The 23,135-nt window shown below is 35.7% G+C and overlaps 1 protein-coding gene across 1 annotated transcript; it reads right to left on the reverse strand.

The window, feature by feature from the left end:
- Positions 1-548: 548 nt before the first annotated feature.
- LOC117315998 lies at positions 549-22,383 on the reverse strand. The gene is made up of 21 exons (XM_033870519.1): positions 22,322-22,383; positions 21,602-21,796; positions 20,742-20,998; positions 19,657-19,781; positions 19,115-19,238; positions 15,837-16,022; positions 15,043-15,165; positions 12,354-12,816; positions 11,981-12,136; positions 11,287-11,370; positions 10,320-10,465; positions 8,734-8,755; positions 8,423-8,485; positions 7,891-8,085; positions 6,728-6,984; positions 4,585-4,709; positions 3,432-3,555; positions 2,618-2,809; positions 1,969-2,091; positions 1,189-1,615; positions 549-776 (listed from the first exon to the last, which is right to left on the reverse strand). Exons 1-21 carry the CDS (start codon positions 22,374-22,376, stop codon positions 622-624), a joined length of 3,597 nt encoding a protein of 1,198 aa, XP_033726410.1. The 5' UTR covers positions 22,377-22,383; the 3' UTR covers positions 549-621.
- Positions 22,384-23,135: the final 752 nt, after the last annotated feature.

The raw sequence follows: 23,135 nt of genomic DNA on the forward strand, positions 1-23,135 counted from the left end.
CACAGACATTTGAATACGTCATCCTTTTACTTGTGACGTCATTTTGTTTCAGGTTTATCTTTACTTAGCACCTAACACTGCTATACGGTTGATATCCGTCTCATATAGTGATATTATATCGGTTTTATAACGTTTTCGGAAAAGCTCAGCCAATTTAGACCCTTGTCCAGTTTATATATTTCGCAGAATATTAGCTTTCGCTACGTTTCCCGGTACAATAACACACTTCGTAACCAAATCTTCAATCGTTAATGGAGGGGAGGCAACTCGTGTTTCATTTTTGTACTAGATTTATTATCTGAAGAGGTTTTATTTCCATTCCTTTCATAAGTCATTACTTTGTCAGTGGTGGTTAGTCGCGCCAGGCCAACGTAAAAAAAAAAAAAAATGGAAAAATAAGACTTTGGTAATAAATTAATCTAATTTGCACCGAGGTATCTGGGCATTAAGTCTCACACTACAGTCATTTATGAGATGGGCGACTTAAAGTGTATGATTAAATTCATTGAATAAATAATCATAAATGAAATATCAAAAAGGACACAGACTTTCGTATCATCTTATACGATATATTGATGCATAAGCTATTTAACATGACAAGGCACATGTTATTTGGACTGGTTATAATGGAAAACCGCACGAGTTCCAGTTCGTATGCCAATGGAGACCGGAAATACAACATCGGTGATGAGCAGTGCCATGGGAACATTGGTAATAACATCTCTGGTCACATGGATCCGCCAGGAATCCTCCGTGTGGACAGCGACTTGGTACATCTACCGAAATAAAGCAGTATCATCAATTATCTAAGAATCTTATATTTACTTTTACATCGTTACAAAGGGCTGACGAAAAATGATTAGCACCTTCACACAAAATTAGAAATAGAAACTGTGAAAATGCCGATTGATCATCTTAAAACGGCATACTAGTGGTTAAAAAGACAACAGTTTAAAAAATACACATGCAAATAGTACCTTGATATAGTAACATACAGTTATTTTTTCTTCTAAGAATGCTTAAAGTAAAGCTGGAAAAATAATTATCAACTATCAATTCAAATGAATGATCATGATCTGTTTATGCGTAAAATGACTGTGCTGTTAGGAAAAACAAGAAATTGTTAGCATTCGCACACAGCAATGTTATAAGCAACATGAAATAACTAAATATGCAATGCACCCTCACCACAAGATATGCTCGTTGGTCCGACAGCTGGTGTTGTTGGCGGAGATGTCTTTTTCGGAGTTGGTTTGGGCGCGGTTGTTTTTCTCTGAGTTGGTTTGTGCGCGGTTGTCTTTCTTGGAGTTGGTTTGGGCGCGGTTGTTTTTCTCTGAGTTGGTTTGTGCGCGGTTGTCTTTCTTGGAGTTGGTTTGGGCGCGGTTGTTTTTCTCTGAGTTGGTTTGTGCGCGGTTGTTTTTCTCTGAGTTGGTTTCGGTGTCGTTCTTTTCTTCGGAGTAGTGGTACTTTTCGGGTTTTGACCGGATCCTAAAACATCATTTATCTTCCGTAGAAGAGGGTAAGGACCTTTGTTGCAAAATTGACCGCTGAAATCATCCAGGTCTAAACACCAAACCATGGCACCTGCTAGACCTTGGGTCTTTATATACTCGGTCTATTTAAAATAAATCATACAATTGTTGAGTGAGTGTTAATATTGCTCATCCTCAAGTTTTCCATAATCTCAAAAAAAAAGCATGCCAAAATGCCGCAATACCATGAAACTAGCAGCAAATTAGTACCTTATGATGGCCAATGACCTAAAGTTTTGAATAAAACTTGAACCTTGAAACCTTATGGAATATTTTCGACAGCAAACTTCTAAAGTTACCCTCTGCAGCCAAGCTATGACTATTCAACAAAACTACCACTGAATTGAACTAAATCCGCTCAAAGTTGTATAAAATGCAAGTAATGGAACATTCATGGTCAAACTTTTGATTATAGAATAAGCATTATATAGTATACCTTCACTCTAACGCTCTCCTCGTCATCGTAACCCACAAACTGATCACTGCTGTAGGCATACGGCACCATGTGTTCGGAATGACGCTGCACTGTCCAGCCTTCGTTCCGGATTTTGTCACATACCTGTGATATTGATGAAATTTCGATAACAAATATAATACAACATAACCAAGGCTTCACTACTTAAAGCGACGCATTCCTTCCATTTTACATAACATACTATTAGGAATCAATCAAAGGATCTTACGATAGACAAACAACGTGTTAGAGCACCTTTCAGCACAAATTTAGAGCATGATACAGTAGAGCCAAGATAAATTTAACTGCACAATACAGCTGACGAGTTGACGAGTTCTAGAAGGACACAATCTTTCTAGGACTCGTCAGATACGCTAAGGGCATCAAGTGTTGATGCCTAGAAGAAAAACAAAAAAAACTCGAAAAAGGTCAACATAATTGCCAATATCTGCATGGGAAAGCTCAATGGACCCATTTGTTAATAACGTTCATAATTTTCAATATTGGATTTCAGAAGAACGTTAAGAACATTTGAGCATATCATGAACCGCGTCATTATTCAAATGAAGTGAACGTACACTACTCCAGAAGAAACCAAGCTCATCTAATACAAGGTGTTTGTTCGGGTTACCTCATAATAAGCCAGAATACCCGTCTCGTTGGTATATTCTCCAGGTACACCGCCACCTTTGCTGCCCATCCCAAGCTTCTTCGGTTCACTTGAAGGCCACCACGTTGTAAATGATCGTCCATACAGACTTATTCCCATCACCAACTTATCACGTGGGGCGCCCAATGATAGCCAGTTGTGCACCGCCCAGTCCTACAAAGAATTTTCGACATTAGTGTTGTCTAGGTATACATCCCAACCCTTTTGACGTTGATATGCATATTGTTTATATTATCATCACATATGTCCTCATGATAACAATGTGACATTACATGGGTTTGACACAAATTTACAATGCTAGTGTAGTTGATAAGCAGCAGAACGCTTACTCTTTAGGGAAGAACTGGACTCGTATCAATGAAACTGTACTCTACTCAGATAAGCATTTCGTGCTCACTAAAATACTTTTGGTAAACAATCTGATATCGGAATTGATACTTTTTAATGATTTGACGGAATTTCGGTAAAACATTGAAAAGTAAGATATCTTATTTTTATGCTTATATTTAATTGTTTTAAAATATTTCATGATTTAAGCATATTTAAAGAAAGTTTGGTTGAACACATATTTCATGGTTGAGCACGAGAAAGTTTCCTGAATATGGGCCATGGTCCCATTCTCGTAGTTCTTTTCAGTGGTCTCTTTCTATATATATATTTATATGATTTTGAGATAGAAATACCATATCTTTATCAAGTTTTAGTATTGTTAACGTTTTTGACATGAAAAACAATACTCAATCTGTGTATTTAGTGTTATTGTCCCAGTACCTACCTGGTTAAGTTGACTGTCGGTATGTGACTCGCCGGTACGTTTGTATAATGGACTATGGTGTCCAAGGCGATGGTCCCACGGTCCATGTAAATCATACGTCATCAGGAAGATGAAATCCAGATTTCTGTCAAAATAGAAATGACAATAATTTGAAACAGCTTCAATTGACACTGCCTAATGTTTGGAGTGTTCAGTCTCGCAATTGTGAGGAAGGTAATTAGTATTGATCCCCGCACCCACGTGCTGCTCTACAATGTATCCGTTGTCTGTGTAATGATTTCGGTCTAGTTGGGTACTATAAAGGCACTATCAAAGCGTTCCGTCCGCCCGTGATCCAAGTATCCTTAGCAACCGATCTTATATTACCTTAATGGGTTGATTGAACTTAAAACAGTATACTATCAAATTCAATCATTAAATCATTCTAAATCGTTTCATGTTATGACTTTTATTGCGATTTATCTCCCCTCGTACTTTATCATAAATCTACCCTTCACACCCCTTAGTATTATCCCTTTCTTTTCCAGTTTCTGCTGTCCGTTTTTCAATGATTGTTTCAGAAAAAGACAGATTTGACTCGTCGTGTTTTCAATCACGCAAATTCTATAGGTCGGAGTTTGATCAGGGGCAGCTGAAAATGCTTACAAAAAATGATGAATTTCTAAAAGCTATGAGTTTTGTTATTTCCCCCAGTTTCTATCTAAGTAAAGCTATACTTTCCCTGAAACCCTGGCAAGTATATGCAATACATTAAAATGCTGCATGGTTAATATACTGTAAGTAATGATTTTATAAACCATTAAAGAGCAACAGTTTGATCAGCAAGGCCTCCAGTTATCAGTGCAGAAAATGGTTGTCAAATCCCATGATATCCTAGATTTGTTTTGTATAATTCAATTGAAACGAATTATATTAAAGCGCTTGTGATCTTCATCGTTAAAGTTTATTAATGTTGTGCAGTAAATCTTAAAATTCATTTTCCAAAAATATTGCGGGATGGTGTTATATGAGTAAATAGGAGTCATTGATGAACACTTTCATAAGGCAAATGTTTCCACAATCTAAAATGAATACAAATAGGTAACACAGCTGAGATTAATGTTTACATATGAATGAACGGATCAGGGTGAACCCGGAATTCACCCCTACGTACCCGGATATCTTCGTCACCTCATACGCGGACTGAGTGATCCACTGACTGGCCGCCACTGCTGCAGTCAACAAGAGACACTTCCGACCCGTCCTCGTCGCTTCCTCCTCAAATGTGTCTCTTAATATCTGCATTACGCAAGAAAATAATATATTCAACGTTTTAAAAACTCTTAAGGGGCAAACAGGAAATCCAGCCAAAACAGTTGAAATTTTACAAGGCTATAAATCCCCACTAGGGTGCAATTTGATAGAAATAACTTGATAACATTTTGATATGTATCATGTCAAACTGTGGGCCTTGCTTTTGACATTTAATTTGCTCAGTTGTTTGTAAATTGCAATAAAACATGAGAAAAATGCATGTTTCAGGGGGACATAATTAACTCATATGTATCGCATTTATTGCGTTCAACAGTCATGTCGTTTTGCTCACAAGAGTCTAAAGCACAAAAATAGGAGTATTGGTGTGACTAGATTTGGCTTTATGTTATGTATTAACACTGATTTTATTTTGACCTTGAAATGCAAATTACGGTTGTGAATAATATCACACAATTATGACAGGTATTTCAAACGTCAAAAATGCTCTTATTAGATACCATAAAGAACTCTAGACACGAAAGGAAGACTGTTTTTTAGGAAAAAGTGTTCATCCGTTGAGTTTGGGTTAAAGATATATATTTCTGGAAAAGGCCCAAAACTCACCGGTTTGACAATTTGTCTTAAAAAAGGTTTTTAATGGCTGCAATGCCCCCTTTATGCCATATTTGTGTAATATCATCCACAGCCGCCATTTGCATTTGATGGTCAAAACTAAATATGTGTTTATACCTACATAAAGTCAAATCCGGTCAAACAAATGCTCCTACCCTGTGCTATAGACACTTGTGAGCATGACAGCTGGGCTATTTTTCAGGTTTGGTTATTTTTGTGACTTAGAATTATTCCATGCTACAACTTACCACAAAGTAACTCTATAGAAGAAATGGTTAACATCTACATCAAATTATTTGTGATTTTAAGACAAACAAACATTTTGGTATATTATATGACTATTTTTGTGCATTTTTAAAGATATTTATTCGTGTTTGAAATTTGAAATTCAACATTATTCTGCTATAGAGATGACCCATAGAAGACAAACTCTCTCGTGAGCTGTAACATTCATTAGTGGCGCAAAATGTAATGAGGATATCCATGAAAGATAAACATACTGTGTTAGTTGTGGCGGGATAAGGAACATACGAAATTTCTTCATTAAAATTATTAGTAAATTTGGGGAATATTATTAACAAAACAATCAGGAATACACATCTTAGTTTACGCACTATATATTACAAACAGGATACATCGCCAAAAAGATCGCGGCATACCAAATTATTGAACTACCGGTGGTTTACCGATTCCCACATGACCTAACCACTCATACAAGATCCCCGTAATTTGCGATATAGGAAAAACTATTTTTCGTTAATCAGATAAAAGGTAGCTGTTACATTGCAATTTTCTTATCTTTAACTTGACAGTAGATTTCAATATTTTTCCCCTTTCTTTCTTTCTTTCTTTTTTTCTTCTTTTAATTTTAATTCATTCTCAATTGGAAACAATGATAGTTTCGAGGTATACATCTGTTTAACGCTTTATTATAGGTCGAAATAAAGATGTAGGTTGCTGTTATTAGAATTAGTTATACTATCATCATGTCAGGTTTGAAAGCAACCCCACATCATTTTAAACAGTTAGGGAATTTTGTTCACAAGACGCGCTTTTTATGATAACAGTCAAAAATTGCAGTAACCTACTTTAAGCATGTTATCCTTGGTTATTTCCCGATATGTTTTTTTACAGGGCTGGATTTGTCCGATAATATAATTAGGGAATAAATTTCGACAATCCGCAATCCGTTATATTCTTAATTAAGTACAGGGAAGTTCTTGGTCGAATAATACAGGATTTGACATCCAGAAAGATGAATGGGCCGACGATGTGTTATAATTTACTTCACACACGTGTAAAATTTGAGAATTACTTACAGTTACACCCAGTGTTCTACATTTAGAATATTATGTAGATAGATCCCATATCAATATGTCATAAAGAAAATAAACTATTGTCTGTTATCTTTGTATTACATGTACGTTCACCTGTATGAGGGTGGTGAAGCGCTGCTTGTCCTGGGGTGGACTCCCGCGATGACCGGGATATTCCCAGTCAATGTCGAATCCATCGAAGTCTCGATCTCGAAGAAACTTGACTACATTGTTGGCAAACAAACGCATGTTAGACTCTTTTGCAACCAGCTCGACAAACGAAGCAGTGCCCTGGAGCCAACCTCCCACGGCCAGGAGGATCTTAAGGTGTGGGTTCTTTTTCTTTAGGGAAATTGTTCTCTCGAACATGCCTATAACATCAAATAGCAGGGAAAATGATATTGATGTATTTTTGTTTGTTAGATGTTTAACCATCGCGTCAGCTTTTTAAAGTTTGTATGTGAAGCAACCTCTACATAATGCACAGCATGAGTTCGTGAGTCGCAGGATAGTTTAAAAAAGTCTTCTTTAGTAGTTTCATAATAAATATTGATCAACGCAATATATCAAAACATTATTGTCACAAAATTAAAGGTATGAACGACATATATACAGCATATATAAACATATACATGTACCTAAACGTTTACCTTGAAACTAGGTTAACTCGAAGACTCGGATAACTCAATTTATCTTTCACGATCCAAACGACTTCGAGTTATCGAGGTTTGGCAGTAGGTACAAATACTTGTGAGTTATTAACTCTTATAATCGAATCAGTAAAATTACAAAAATGTACATATATTATCAATATGCGATTCAGACCTTATTTGTTTTTTTGGCATGAGATATGGTTGTCACTAATTACAAGATATATAAAGCTCCTTTTAGGAAACGCATGAACGGTAGTAAAATAGTCAGAGTTGTAGACATATCTTGGCTCGATGATTAAGTAGCTGGACTATTTTGAGGCCTGAATGGGGATACATTCAAAATATGAATTTCCCCGGTAAGTTTTATTTCTGTGTCTCTAAGACATAATTCAAAGTATGCTGATCTAAAATTCCAATCGATTATTTCTCATAATGTTGCCTTTAACATTCAAACACATGTATACGTCTGATTATGTTGGGACGTGTGCATGTGTTATGCATTCCGTTAAATATGCATTCATGATCCTTAAAATTATATTAAAACAAATTACATTGAAATTAAAATTTAAATCAATTCAATCAAAATTCACATTATATACAACAATGACGACACCATGTAGTTACCAGTCTCATTAGATGTACTCTCATCATTCACATTTGTCCCATTCAGGTCGTTGTTAGATATCTGAGCGAAGGAGTAGATGATATGAGTACAGAGATGTGGGTTGATGTCTTCGGGTGTAAATTGACCGGCGGACAAACGGTGGAAGGATGCGGTGTTGTGGTAGCACACACGGACATAGCCTCCTGTTACTAAACCTTTTGAATATATTGATTAAAAAACCAACATAGTTATTGTATTCTAATCAAGGTGCATTCAAATTGATAAAGATTTTGATATAAAATGTTTTTGCTCCAACTTTATTAACAAAACATGTAAACGTAAAACGTTTAAAAAAATGAATAAAAAAGAACAACCAAGCAAAAACAAAAACAAAACAAAAAACAAAACAAAAAATCCCAAAAAACAAACAAAAGAAAAAACAGAACCCCCCCTCCCCCCAAAAAATGCTGTTAAAATGTAATTTTCAATAAAGAATAAGTTAATTGATCCGAAAAACTCTAAAAGTCAACCAATGAACCTTAAAATACTTACCCACAGTCAACAGCAATGCCGTAAGTATCTCAAGAGCGCGTGTGGACGCCATCTTGAAATGTTCTGTGTATAGACATCAGAATATAATGTTCTGTTATCGAATGTATGATATACTCCCAGAACATTTGAAATGGAATCAAAATATGTTATTAACAAAACATTTTTGTTAGTGTTGATAATACTTTTACTGTATAGTTTATCATACTACATTTCGTTAATTCATCAAAATCTTAAACTTAATAATTGGCATCATTTATACTGTTAATTTACATATAACTTTTCATTGTATCTTTTTCTAAGGTTTAACTCACCATTAGGCCCCTGCTGGTATAACTGTAAATATGAAAGTGATATCTACCCCAATCAATGTTAATACATGTAAGGACTACTTACTGATCTATATATAGAACACCATTAACAAGATAGGTGATAGATCCCCGGGCTACAAGTCCGTCGTTATGTACATTTTCATTCAGAGATGGAAAAACTTAGAAATCAGACAATGGCTGATGAGAACCTTATCACAGCAATGTTAATTGATTAATTTATAGAACGCCGAGGTTATATAAGGATAAAATTGGTATTTAATTTGACAAAAGACTAAAAGAGATATAAAGAAGAGGAAAAAAAAAAACCAAAGAGAGAGTATCATTGTTAAGACGCATGTATAAAAGACAAAATAAATTGACATTGATGGTTAATAAGTATAATTATTGAAAAGAGAAATTGCTATGGAGATGAGGATAACAAACGTTAGCTATATATCTCTATTAGTTAAATTATAATTTTCTCAGTAAAATAAGTAGAAACGACGTTTTAAATGACCTCGTTTTGGAAACACCTTGTTAGATAGAGTGCCAAAGCACACGTTAAATCGCCAGGGGTGTGAAAGTTATATCGGTAATGTCTGTCTAATGTATCAGTATAAGTGTTCTGATTATAGATTATTCTACCATGTTTGCTATGCAACGCCAGTTTTGATTGGTTTAAAACCATGTATTATTTTCCAATAATACACGCTCGTGCCAATAACACACGCTCGTGAGTCACGGCTGTTACAATGTTATGTATCTAATATTCACCCAGGTTACTGTAGTCGAGTGGGCTAACGGGTTAGTCTTTGCACATTTTTTTATCACGACGCGAGTTCGAATCCTACGAAGGCCGCATTTTTTGTCATCCTTTTTTTTTTAATTTAAAAAACTCGGACTTGGATATTTTGCAATTTTAATTAATAACTCAGGCCTGCGGCCTTCGTTATTAATTTAATTGCAAAATATCCTCGTCCTCGTTGTATATCCTTCTTATATATATATTGTATATTATTTCTTAAATAACCATGATGTTAGTCATATTTTAAAGTTCCTATAGTATGAAATACAAATATATATACAATGTACTGCTAAAACTAACCCAGAAACCCCCTCAAGAAATTGCTACTTATTTATTCTTCGTTTAATAGATGTACTAAAATTCACTTAAAAAATATTTAGTATGTAACAGTGTTCCAACGCGAAGGATATATGGGATACCTTTGTCAATTTCTCGTTTGTGTAATAATTCAACATTTATTCAATCACACTCAACTGTATTGTAATTTCTATTTATCTATATTAGAATGATATACTGTTCCAAATTTTAAACAAAAGTCATATTCTTTGACGGAGTGAAGCCTTTCGTGCATTTTATGCAACAAAGCAGAGTTGATTTGGCTATCGTTGTATGCGTTTCAAATGAAAACAAAATACTAAATTGACTGAATATCCTCAATATAAAAGATGACAAAGATCCATTTCAGGAATCAATCTTTCAAAACGCCTTTTTATTCTGATATGATATAATTAAAGAACAATGGCCGACAAAAAGTCAGATTCACAACACTTTAGTGTTTATGTCAGAACGTACACGTACTGAATGCAGTATTCCAGCGCGTGCCACTTGGACAACAATGTTTAAAGCCCCGTCTAAAGGCACATTGATAATAACATCCCTCATTACAAGGGTCTGCAATATACTTTCCGTCTGGACATTCAGAAGGTCCAGCTGTAGAGAAATAGAATTAGCATGATTAATACAAATCGCACTAGCTGTGGTTCAAACTGGATTTGACCTAGACTTGTGTGAGGAATATCGTCGGTGGAGACGCTTATCCTTCCAAACCTTATGTTCTTATTCTTCTTGCAAATATTTATATTTTGGTAACATTTTGCCCAATTTGTTGTCTTATCGATTTTGAGTTATTGTGATGGAAATCTCTGATTTTTTTACATGATAATGAATACATAGCCGAACATCCCATTGAAGGTATAACCGCTAATCAACAATCAGAAATGACATGCAAATGTAATCATATATCATCACTAAACAGATAACTTTTTCGTGAGTCCATTACCCAGCTTGTTTTGTTTATATCATGTTCTTAGCAATTAATGACATGTTTAAATTAAACTTAATTCATTGATATAAGTTAATGGATTTTGTTTAGCTGTTTTTTGTTTTTGCTTATTTTTTCCCTTGTTGTTGTTGTTGTTGTTGTTGTTGTTGATGTTGTTGTTGTTGTTGTTGTGTGTAACCATCATTATAACTCTTTTCTTTTTTCTTCTTTTACATTTTCAGCATGAATAATATAATCTGAGACATTTATAGATATTTCATGTTAGAATTATACTAGATAAATACCGTACAATTGATACAATGTATGTCAGTGATTTAACATTTATATATTGTTATAACTGAATCACAGTCATGGGATGCACGATGATGCAAGGCCGTACAGTAAATATATATCAATATCCATGTTTAAAAACGTCTTTTGAGAAGAAAAGTATCATTGATACATTGTGAACCTTAGATTAAATACATACAGCAGGTTTGGCCTCCCGGGATGTTGGTCGGTGATGGCGTGGAAGAGGTCGATGTGACGCTGTTATCCTGATGAAATCCGTTATCTGCAATTTATGAGATATGATATTTCAAAGCCAGCAATAGACTTTTGTTTATATTATTAAATATTAATATCCTCCTCCTTTTTCCTTCTATTTTTGTATTGTACAATTAAGAATTGATTGACTGCATTCCGAAGAATTTCTGTTAAATCCTGCTTCCATATTAAGTGTGAAACTTTCGGATTGAAAAACGACCGTTGCAGAATGTTGTTTCATTTATTACAATTATTGGTCTATATCATTTAAGTCAATGATATTTCATGCATTATTTGATACACTGTAGCAACATGTTGCGTAGCATCTTTTAACATTTCTCTCATTACAACCTCGTTACAATGGCATATTCTGCTTATTACATTGGTAACGCAAAAGGTGCTATTGTACATTGGACTGATGACCAGTTATATATGCACAATTGCCAGATCTGAACACAGGCGTAAGAAGTTAGAAGGATTGAAAAGACAATTTTAAATCGCTACACAATCGTCAGGTCTGAACACCTGGGTAAGGATTAAGTAGTGCGAGAAAGACAATTTTTTAAATCACTTTGTCAGTTGACATTGCCCTTCTTAGTATTGTGTTGGAAAATAGCATAATTTTCAGGACAACTTACAGAAAGCTGAATGGATACATGACTTCATCGCGTTGCTCCAAATGAGTTCTGGTGAACAGGACATCCGCATTGGCTGACCATGGTTGCAGAAAAAAAATTTGTTTGGATCACAAGCGTCACCTGACAGGTGTGCATCCGGACAAGTTACGGCTGCGCCTGTCGTTAAAACAAAAGAAATGATAGTAAAATATTTAAAACCCAGCAAAGTCAGGAAGCCTCATACTGAACCCGTTTATTTATATTAATGAAATCACATAGGAATAAATCAAATCGAACAAAACACGATTTGTGTTAAGGAATATCATAAAACAACGCATTCAAACGAAGACAGCAAATATACTATCACAATTTCGTGAAGGAAAAATATAAATACCACATGGAATGTTTGTAGATGACTGTGCCGATGTTGTTGTTTCTTCAGGCGTCTGGGTAGGTGCCGAGGTTTGTGGAGGCATTATGGTAGGCGCCGGTGTCTGTGGAGGCATTGTGGTAGGCGCCGGTGTCTGTGGAGGCATTGTGGTAGGCGCCGGTGTCTGTGGAGGCATTGTGGTAGGCGCCGGTGTTTGTGGAGGCATTGTGGTAGGCGCCGGTGTTTGTGGAGGCATTGTGGTAGGCGCCGGTGTTTGTGGAGGCGACTGGGTAGACGCAGGTATTTGTGAGGTAGTGAAGGTTGGTGCTTGAGTTGTGATGACGGGTATTCCACCAGCCTCAAGGTTATTTTTTATAGCATGAAGCAAGGGGTACTTGCCTTGGTTACAAAATTCACCCTTAAAATCATCCAAGTCTATAGCCCATACCATTGACCCGGCAAGACCCTTGGCTTTGATATAATCCGTCTGAAAATAAAGAAAACAATATTTTCAATATTTCTTACCTTTAGATAAATCATAGGTTTTTAGCGTAACCTGAATTACTAGCAGCTAATAGATCACATCATAACAGACGTCCCTTAGAATACTCTATGATGTTTCTAATACAACTGAAACATGAGCTCGATATACTGTAAAACGTCGTACAAAGGAAGACGTCAAGAAAGAATACAAATAGAACAAAAAATGAAAATCTCGCGAATTGTTTTTTTTTACTTAAGCATTGATGTCATTTTTGTTTTAGTTTCATCGGGGTATGAAACAAATTTTGTTTGCCAACTGTATGAATCCGCGTAGCGGATTCTTACAGAAGTTTGCAAACAAAATTTGCAAACTTTTTGTTTGCAAACTTCTGTAAGAATCCGCTACGCGGATTCATACAGTTTGCAAACAAAATTTGTTTCATACCCCGATGAAACTAAAAAAAAAATGACATCAATGCTTAAGTAAAATAATTGACATCAACGCTTATAATTATTTTTTGAAAATTATTTTCTAATTTAAAACATGTTTTATGTACAATTTTACTGGTTTTAAATGGGTTTCTTTTTCTCAAATCAATACGCAACGTCAATTGTCGTATTGTGACGTCACATTTTTCGCGCCATTCTCGGAATTTCTTTCATAGAAGAATGAAAAGAATTTTCGACCAATCAGATTTGAGTATTTACCATGAAGACAAAGAAAACTTAATTATATCACAGTATATCATTTCGCTGACAAATGTATCCAAATGGAACTTAAATCAATTCTTCATTAGAAACTAACAAGATTGCCAACAACTGCGTTCTCTCCGATATCATATGGTTGCTAACTACAGCGTTGTACTTTTGTTATATTTTATTTTTATATATATTTATCTTTTTTTTTGTTGGTTTTTTGGTTTTTATACAAAATGCTTCCGGGTTCTGCATGGTGGACACATTATTCCCAGCATATCAAAATAATGATACAAAATAATGATAATACTTGGAAAAATGTTTATTTTGAAATAATTTTGAATGAGAGTTATTCCGCCTTATACGTGTATAGGCCAAATGTAAAATGCTGTACGTGTTAGGCCAAAAACATATAGTAAGAAATCAACAGCAGTTTTTGGCATTATTTAAAAGGAGACAACATTGGACGATGGAAAAGGATACCCATAACAACAGGAGATGGAACAGGATACCCATAACAACAGGAGATGGAACAGGATACCAATAACAGCAGGAGATGGAACAGGATACCCATAACAACAGGAGATGGAATAGGATACCCATAACAACAGGAGATGGAACAGGATACCCATAACAGCAGGAGATGGAACAGGATACCCATAACAACAGGAGATGGAATAGGATACCCATAACAAAAGGAGATGGAACAGGATACCCATAACAGCAGGAGATGGAACAGGATACCCATAACAACAGGAGGAGATGAAACAGGATACACATAACAACAGGGGATGGAATAGGTTACCAATAACAACAGGAGATGGAACAAGATACCCATAACAACAGGAGATGGAACAAGATACCCATAACAACAGGAGACGGAACAGGATACCCATAACAACAGGAGATGGAACAAGATACCCATACCAACAGGAGGAGATGGAACAGGATACCCATAACAACAGGAGGAGTTGGAACAAGATACCCATAACAACAGGAGGAGTTGGAACAAGATACCCATAACAACAGGGGATGGAACAGGATACCCATAACAACAGGAGGAGTTGGAACAAGATACCCATAAAAACAGGGGATGGAACAGGATACCCATAACAACAGGAGATGGAACAAGATACCCATAACAACAGGGGATGGAACAGGATACCCATAACAACAGGAGATGGAACAAGATACCCATAAAAACAGAAGATGGAAAAGTGAGCCCCATTACAACAGGAGAGACCCTTAACAGCAGGAGGAGATAGAACAGGATATCCATACCAACACGAGGAAATGAAATAGGGGGGCCCACACTATCTGGAGAAGGTGGAACAGGGCGACTCAGGGTTTCACAAAATAATGCTTTCTTTGCAAAACACACGGACTTACTATCGTAGTTGTTCCTTCATCTCACTGTAAAGTGCACATGAAACACCAAACATCACATAAGCGCACGGGGATGAACATTTATCTCAGAGGTATATAAACATCTAAACAACGGGATCTCTAAATCACGTGATAGCCTTTTACTTACTTTTACCCCGACGCTCGTTACGTCATCATAACCGACCCACTGGTCGCCGCCGTAGGCATACGGCACATCGTGTTCTGGGTGACGGACTATTGTCCAGTGATTCTTCCGGATACTGTCACAGATCTGTAGTAGTAGAGTTTATACTACAGACACAGTTAACGTTTCAAACCGATTTATATTCAAAATAGTGCGTTCATATATGACTGGATTTATATACTGACAAGACCGGACACCGAATCACACATTTAAACATTTTCAAATACTACCAACACAGGTATATATGTTATACTTTCTTTTGCACATTCTCATAATTAAATCCTATAACTTGTATTTTAAGCCTTAACATCTACTACATAGCGTTATTGTGATTTTATTTAAGCATTGAACTGCTTTCATTTGGAAGTTATGGGCTGATGAATGCCAACTGGACAAAGGCAAATTTAATGAAGCGCGCTAGCGCTTCATGTTGAATTTGTCTTTGTTCAGTTGGCATTCATCAGCCCATAACTTCCAAATGAAAACAGTTCAATGCTTACATTTACATTTGACAACGAATTTGAAAGTAATGAATAAACAACTTATTATCGTCAAAGACGGAACAGCCTTTTCAACAGCCATCTTTCGTTATCGCCGACGTGACAATTATGACGTCACTATAATAATGACGTCATAATGAAGATTTTGAAGTTACGGACTCATAACTTCCAAGTGAGCTTGGTAAATTTATATAGTGGGGCTGCAGTGTAAATGTAAATATTACAAATCAAGCGTTGCGTTTAGGATGTAGACTTTACCTCGTAGTAGGAGAGAAACCCTCCCTCTCTGGTGTATTTCCCTGCCGACCCCGCCCCTCGGGCCGCCGCTCCCATGCTGTGATTATTAGCATTAGCCAGTGTAAAAGTTCTCCCGTAGGTAGCGATACCCATTACTAGCTTGTTCAATGGTGTCCCATTCGACAGCCAGTGGTCCACTGCCCAATCCTATATCAGCAACAACAGAGAACATATGCTTTAGAAAGAAGCTGTAATTCTAACTTGGAAACTGTCAAACAATGGTCAAATATGAATAAAAATCCCCCATTTGAATCTAGTACCTGAATTTGACATCATTATGAATACAGGGAAATATTTCATGATTATAATAATCAAAAGGATGGAACATTATTAACACATTTTGGTGAAGGCGATCCGGTTGGTGCTGATGTTTGTGGAGGCAATTCAGTAGGCGTTTATTTATTAAAAAAAAAACAAAAAAAAACCAACAACAAAAAAACCCAACTTTATCCTACTAATTTTATAGAAAGAATTATCGAAGGAGAAACAAAATCCTGGCCTTCGGACCTTTTTTTTCCTTTCCCATAGTCTGCCTTTCAATTCAATTTGCGCTTTGGAGGCCCAATGGCGTTTATGGTATTTGACAACGTTTTGGTGTCATCTGTCGTCAAAGGAACGGAAGGCGTTCCGAAACGGTCTCATTTTATTTCCTTTTACATTGTTCTTTTCAAGAGTCTCATTTAAAGCATTTTCTTTGTTCTAATTTAACTCTTATTTAATCCACACTTCAGCTTGAATTACACCACTTCTATCACATTAAAATCTTCTTGTACTGTATGGATTTTTTATACCTATATTAAGACATTTTCTTTGTCACGATATTTCACATATGCAAACGAAGAACAGCTAGGTACAGCCTCTTTCACCGAGTTATTGTAAAAGGAATCGTCTAACTGGGGAAGAGATTGTACATCAGCTGAAAGATTCAGCAAAAAGGAGGTCGAAAACGTAGAAACGTCCCAGGGCTGTTAACTACTGAAATTCCTTAACTTTATAATTATGTACCTCATGAATTGTTTAGAAAATGTGATCAGGGTGTTAATAACAATGAAAATAATCAAATTTAAAAATGAAATAGGAATCCAGTTGAAAAAATATATGTATACAGAATAAGTTCTCTTGCAATTATCATACGAAGCAAATCGAAGACGCAAGAACTAAAAAGTAAAGGAAACAACATTTTTACATAACAATTCACTTTATCTAAAAGTGTAAATAACTATCTATCTGCAAAATAGTAGAAAATGAACTGTGAGAAATACGCATTCCACTACGATTTAGTATAGTTAAGGTCAAGTCGATAAGGAAATCGGTCGGGCTATAGTTTTAGTAGATATGAACGACAAAAGATAGCATATTTTGATGTAGTAAGGTTAGTATATTTAAAAGTCTGACAGGCACAAAATCCGACAGAGCTTTCTATTTCTTTAAATTTTAGTTCATTCACTTCCTTTGAGCGGATTAATTGTGATGTATTGAAAAAGTATGTATTTTACAACATTTGTAAAACAAGTTATACCGACCATGCATATGGGTATACCAAGGTCCCTTATGATTCAACTACCAATTACCATCTCAACCTAAGGCTCAGACGCACATTGCACACTTCAATGTCACGTTGTCAAGAAGCGTTTGTTTCAAACCCCATAGGAACTGGTATTGGTATATACCTGTCTCTATTCAGAGCGAATCGTGACTTCAAATTGTTTACATTGACAACACCTACTTCCTCTGCAAATGAAAGCTCTGGCAGAGAGTATCTAAACCTGGACTAAGAACCAGTTTTATTTCCTTTTTCTATTCTTTTCCATGGTAAGCTTATTCAACACCGTGGCATAATGAATGTGGTAGATACAGCTGTCAATTAATGTTGTAAACCGTACTGTTGTAAATATGCTAGGCACAGCTGTTGTGAACCGTACCATTGTGAATATGGTAGATACAGCTGTAAATATTATAAACCGTACCATTGGGAATATGGTAGATACAGCTGTAAATATTATAAACCGTACCATTGGGAATATGGTAGATACAGCTGTCAATGTTGTAAACCGTACCATTGTGAATACGGTAGATACAGCTGTCAATGTTAAAAAACTGTTTATGAGCTCATCCCCAACGGAAGTAAAAGGATATAGGGTCACCCGACCAAAGCCCTGGGCACTCCGGTCTCCTCCCACATTCACGTACTCCTTCCGGGTCAACCGGATGATTTAAGTGACATCCCGACAAAAAGGATTTTTTGTACGTTTGTCTTATTATTGACTACATATATCAAATATATCACCTTATAGACAATGACAATTGGATTTCACTGAAATATGTATATAAAGATGTGAATTGGTAATTATCAAAGGGAAATCTATCTCTGTTGGTCAACAGCAGATATGTAAATCTTTTGCGTCCAGTGATAACGCATGCGCACAACACACCACATACCTGTAAACAAAAATGCACTTAATTTGCTGCATTGCCGTTATAGTGTATAAACACTCCACATATTGTTAGGTCTCTCTGATGTTTACAAATATAATTTGTTCAATGTTGGGAATAAATGTCCCTTTTTATACTGCTGAACTGACTTTGAGCTATCAAATAACATTTACAACAGCTACAACCTAATGCAATGGCGAAAACACACATGTTTACATATTATGTCGCAAATGACTGCCTTCGAGCTATGAAACTCTTTCGTTACGGTAGTTTTTTTTAGTTTAAACATATTTTATTGTATCATAAATATACAAAGGGATCGGGCACAAGTTTTCCCCACTTATATAAAGCCCTCCCCCAAAAAGATGACATTAGAATTTACATAAAGTGATTTTATTTTTGAAAATGTGAGTTTAAGAAGAGTAGAGATAGGGTGATAATTAGAGGGAAACGACGGAAGAGAATTTAGAAGTCTCCTTCATTTACAATTTAATTTACAATTTTTGAAGACTAAATAGAACATTTTTAACAAGAAAGTTTTGAAATATTATTTTTAGACAGAGTGAGTGATCTTTCTTGACTCAGCTGACATTTGTTGACATTACACTATTCCATACTTTCAGCTATTCAATGTTCATCATATCTTATGCCATGTTTTGCTTTCATCGTTGTCTTTCCTTTCCTTCTGATATATCCGTTTCGCAAATGCCATATGAATCGAGAAAGATCAAAGACACTGTCGTAAGTAATATATACATATACATCATTGAAGGGACGGTAGTTGAGTAAAGTTCAATTTAATTTACCTGGTTAAGAAATAAGTCAGTGCCTTCTTCGTCACTCCTAGAGTACAATGGGCTGTTGTGTCCAAGTTCTGTTTCCCACGCCCCATGGAGATCATACGACATCAGGAATATGTAATCCAGATCACTGTTGATGTAAACGAGAGGGATATCTATTATTATTAAAAGCAGCGTTCACTTAAGCATTGAACGACTTTCAGTTGGCATTCATAGTCAATATGAATGCCAACTGGACAAAGGCAAATTCCATGAAGCGCTCTAGCGATTCATGTTGAATTTGCCTCTGTCCAGTTGGCATTCATATTGATTGACTATGAATGCCAACTGAAAGCCGTTCAATGCTTATATTTACCATCAGCGATTTTTTATTTGTCGTGCGATTTTTTTTTTTGAAATTTTCAAATTCAAATTTCAGTTGGCAGTTCATAAGCTGGTGAACTCGCAACTGAATTGGTAGGGTTATATAGTGGCAGTGCCATAAAATGGTAAATATATGTATATAATTTGAAATTGGACAGTAGGATCTGAGTGGTCGGGATACTTACGCAGCAATTTTATTAATTTCATATCCGTCGTCTGTTGTATTTTTCCCAGCAGCCACTGCGGCGGTTAGCATAAGAGTTTCATTTCCTGAAGAAGCTGCCTCATTCTGAAATTCCTCCTTTAAAATCTACCAATCATTGAACGAAAAAAGGGACATTACTTTTTTGAAATGCATTGTCAAAAGATGTACAACAATGGTCAGGTACAAACTATAGTCTTTTGATATATATTAATCATGTTTTTAAAGATATAAGTCCTCTTTGGAATTCGCTCACAGTACATGGAGTTTCGGAAGACTTAACAAACATACTCGTATATGTTCAACAGACCGCATTAATGTTAATTATATCAAATTATTACCCACACGACTGAAATATATTTGCTATTACTGACAAAAAAAGATTAGTATGATAAATACACTTTTCTTACTCATTAGAACACTACAATATTTCATAAATCTAGACTCAAAGGAAACAGCTAAACTTAATCTGTTTTGTAGAGTGAATTTTGGTCGGTACTGCGCAATGATGTCGTCAGTATTGAACAGAGCTTTGTTCCGTTTTGCACTGTGAGATTTGGTCTGTTTTATACTGCGAGATTTGTTCCGTCTTGTAATGTGAGATTTGTTCCGTTTCGTACTGTGAGAATTGTTCTGTATTGTACTGTGAGATTTGTTCTGTCTTGTACTGTGAGATTTGTTCCGTTTTGCACTGTGAGATTTATTGCGTCTTGTACTGTGAGAATTGTTCCATTTTGTACTGTGATATTTTGTCCGTTTTGTACTGTGGTATTTTGTCCGTTTTGAACTGTGAGATTTGTTCTTGTGCGTACTGTGAGATTTGGCCCGTTTTGTACTGTTAGATTTGTTCCATTTTGGATTGTGAGATTTGTTCCGTTTCGTACTTTGAGATTTGTTCCGTTTCGTACTGTGAGATTTGGTCCGTTTTGTACGGTGAGATTCCGTATTCTAATTGTTTGTTTATAAATATATTTATGTTATACAGCGCGGAAATCACACTTTCTGCTAGGTCATTTGTCTTTGAAGATCAATATAAAAATAAAATAAAATATAATCCAAACGTTTTACCCTAACAAACTCCGTGAAACGCTGTTTATCTTCCGGTGGACTTCCGCGTGACCCTGGGTATTCCCAATCAAGGTCAAGGCCATCGAAATTCCGTTTTCTCAAAAACGTGATTGCGTGCTGCGCAAATTCATGCATTTTGCTTTCTGTTTCAACAGTTTTAACGAATTCGGCCGTGCCATGGTTCCAACCCCCTATAGCAAGCAATATTTTGAGGCTCGGGTTCTGCTCTTTAAGATTCATTGTTCTCTCATACATCCCTGTAACAAAGAAGAATTCTTCTTTCCAAAAAGGATTGTGAAATGTAAAAATAAAATATGTTATCAATGAATAAATGTTTTATAATTTCCAGAAAAGTCCCGAGGTTATCAATTCATCATTGAAATTGTAGAAATATCTTCCAGTTTGTCATGACGTCACTTATAGAAATATCTACCGACCGTACAGTTTGCCATGACGTCACTTATAGAAATATCTACCTACCGACCAGTTTGTCATGACGTCACTTATAGAAATATCTACGTACCGACCAGTTTGTCATGACGTCACTTATAGAAATACCTACGTACCGACTAGTTTGTCATGACGTCACTTATAGAAATCTCTGCCTACCGACCAGTTTGTCATGACTTCACTTATAGAATTCTCTACGTACCGACCAGTTTTCATGACGTCACTTATAGAATTCTCAACGTACCGACCAGTTTGCCATGACGTCACGAATATATATATCCACCTACCAACCAGTTTGCCATGACGTCACTTATATGAATCTCTACCAACCGACCAGTTTGTCCGAGTGCCTTTAATCGGAATATCTACACACAGACAAGTATCTTAAGACATATAGAATTTCTACCCACCAACCATCCAATCATTGCTGTCGTCATTCCACTCATATGCCAATATTTTGTTGTCTAAAAGCTTGCCGAAGGAATACACAATATGGGTGCACAAATCTGCAGGAATCTCTTCCGGAAAGAATTTCCCCTCAGCTGGCCGGTATTGTGACCAGTTGGTATGGTAACATACCCGAACGTAATCTCCGGTCACGTGACCTAAAACAGAAACATGAAGATGGTCGCTGCTGATTGGAGTATATTAGTACTATTTCCGGTATATTTTTTTTTTAATGTATCATAGCAATAGACATGGAGATTTGTTTTAGCAGCCTCATTTTTGATAGAGGACAAGTTGACTTAAAGGAAAACCGATCTATTCACATATTTAGTTAATGCCTCAATACTTTCCTGAAAAAAATAGCAGCAATACATGAAATAAATAAAAAATCTTTATTTCTTATTTATTATCATTAATATTTTGCAATAAACAGAATTAAGTATTTCAATTGTGGTATTGAACGGAAAATGCATCACTTTTACGTTGAGTATAATTTGTTTCTAAAATGTTTCGAATCACTGTAGTGATATATTATACAGCATTAAATGTGTAATGTAGTCATATTTTGAAGATGTGAATTACACATTAAAATATCACCAACCTATACACTGTACATTGTAGACCAAAATTTGCCGTCATGGATCTGTCCAAATTCTTTTTTTTATTTCAGACTTTTGACTTACCGGCAATACTTGTTAGGATCGTCAATATTGACACAAGGAGAAACGACGCCATCATGACTCGATCACTTCTGTAGGAACAAAAACAATACCATAACTTGTACGTGTCCAGGGGTCCCGATGCAAAGCTATATCTTTTATCCATTTTTACACTCGTTAATATGTTGTTTTTTTGGGGGTATTTTTTTTTATTAATTTTTTTGTATATAAAATATAAAAATAATTCAATAATCATATTCATATGTTTAGTAAGCGCTTTTTTAAGACGATACATTTCGAATAGGAACATTTGTTTCCATATCACCAAAAATGAAACAAAATAACTTTATAAATATGAGAATCTGTTAAACAATTATTTGAAATGAAAGCAAGATATTGAGAATCCACAGGCTTCAAAGTCAAGGAACCTCAATTGGAACAGTCCTCACTCTTGTTGTAAAACAATTATAATTTTACATTGCGTTGTCGAGTATAAATTTACTGCACAGACGAATCAAAAAAATAATACTTGCCTTAGTGTGTTTTAAAGCACGTGCTCAGCGACGGCAATGGCCAACAAAACGATTTGCATAAGGGTAGATTTATAAAAAAAAAACCGCCACTGGATAATAAGGCTCTGGTTTTGTAGGCCTGGCCTCGTTTCCTGACTTCAACCGCCTTATCTTGTATTTCGTGCAGGAAAGGTCAAATGGCAGGTTAAAGTTTCTAAATGTCGGAGTATGACTGATATCAGTCTATTAGTCTTCATTTTTTTAAAGATACGACAAAGTTAATTTGCAGCTGAACAAAAATGAATTACTTTGTCGTGCTTTAAGGT

This window comes from Pecten maximus, chromosome 1, assembly GCF_902652985.1.
Source record: "Pecten maximus chromosome 1, xPecMax1.1, whole genome shotgun sequence".
In the NCBI taxonomy this organism is placed as follows: Eukaryota; Metazoa; Mollusca; class Bivalvia; order Pectinida; family Pectinidae; genus Pecten; species Pecten maximus.

Bases quoted from the DNA above. Each gene is read 5' to 3' on its own strand.
- LOC117315998 (XM_033870519.1), bottom strand. From the start codon at position 22,376: ATGATGGCGTCGTTTCTCCTTGTGTCAATATTGACGATCCTAACAAGT. The intron at 21,797-22,321 runs GTAAGTCAAAAG...TTTCTGTTTTAG, and splicing joins GATCCTAACAAGTATTGCCG to GTCACGTGACCGGAGATTAC. The intron at 777-1,188 runs GTGAGGGTGCAT...TTATTTCGGTAG, and splicing joins ACCAACGAGCATATCTTGTG to ATGTACCAAGTCGCTGTCCA.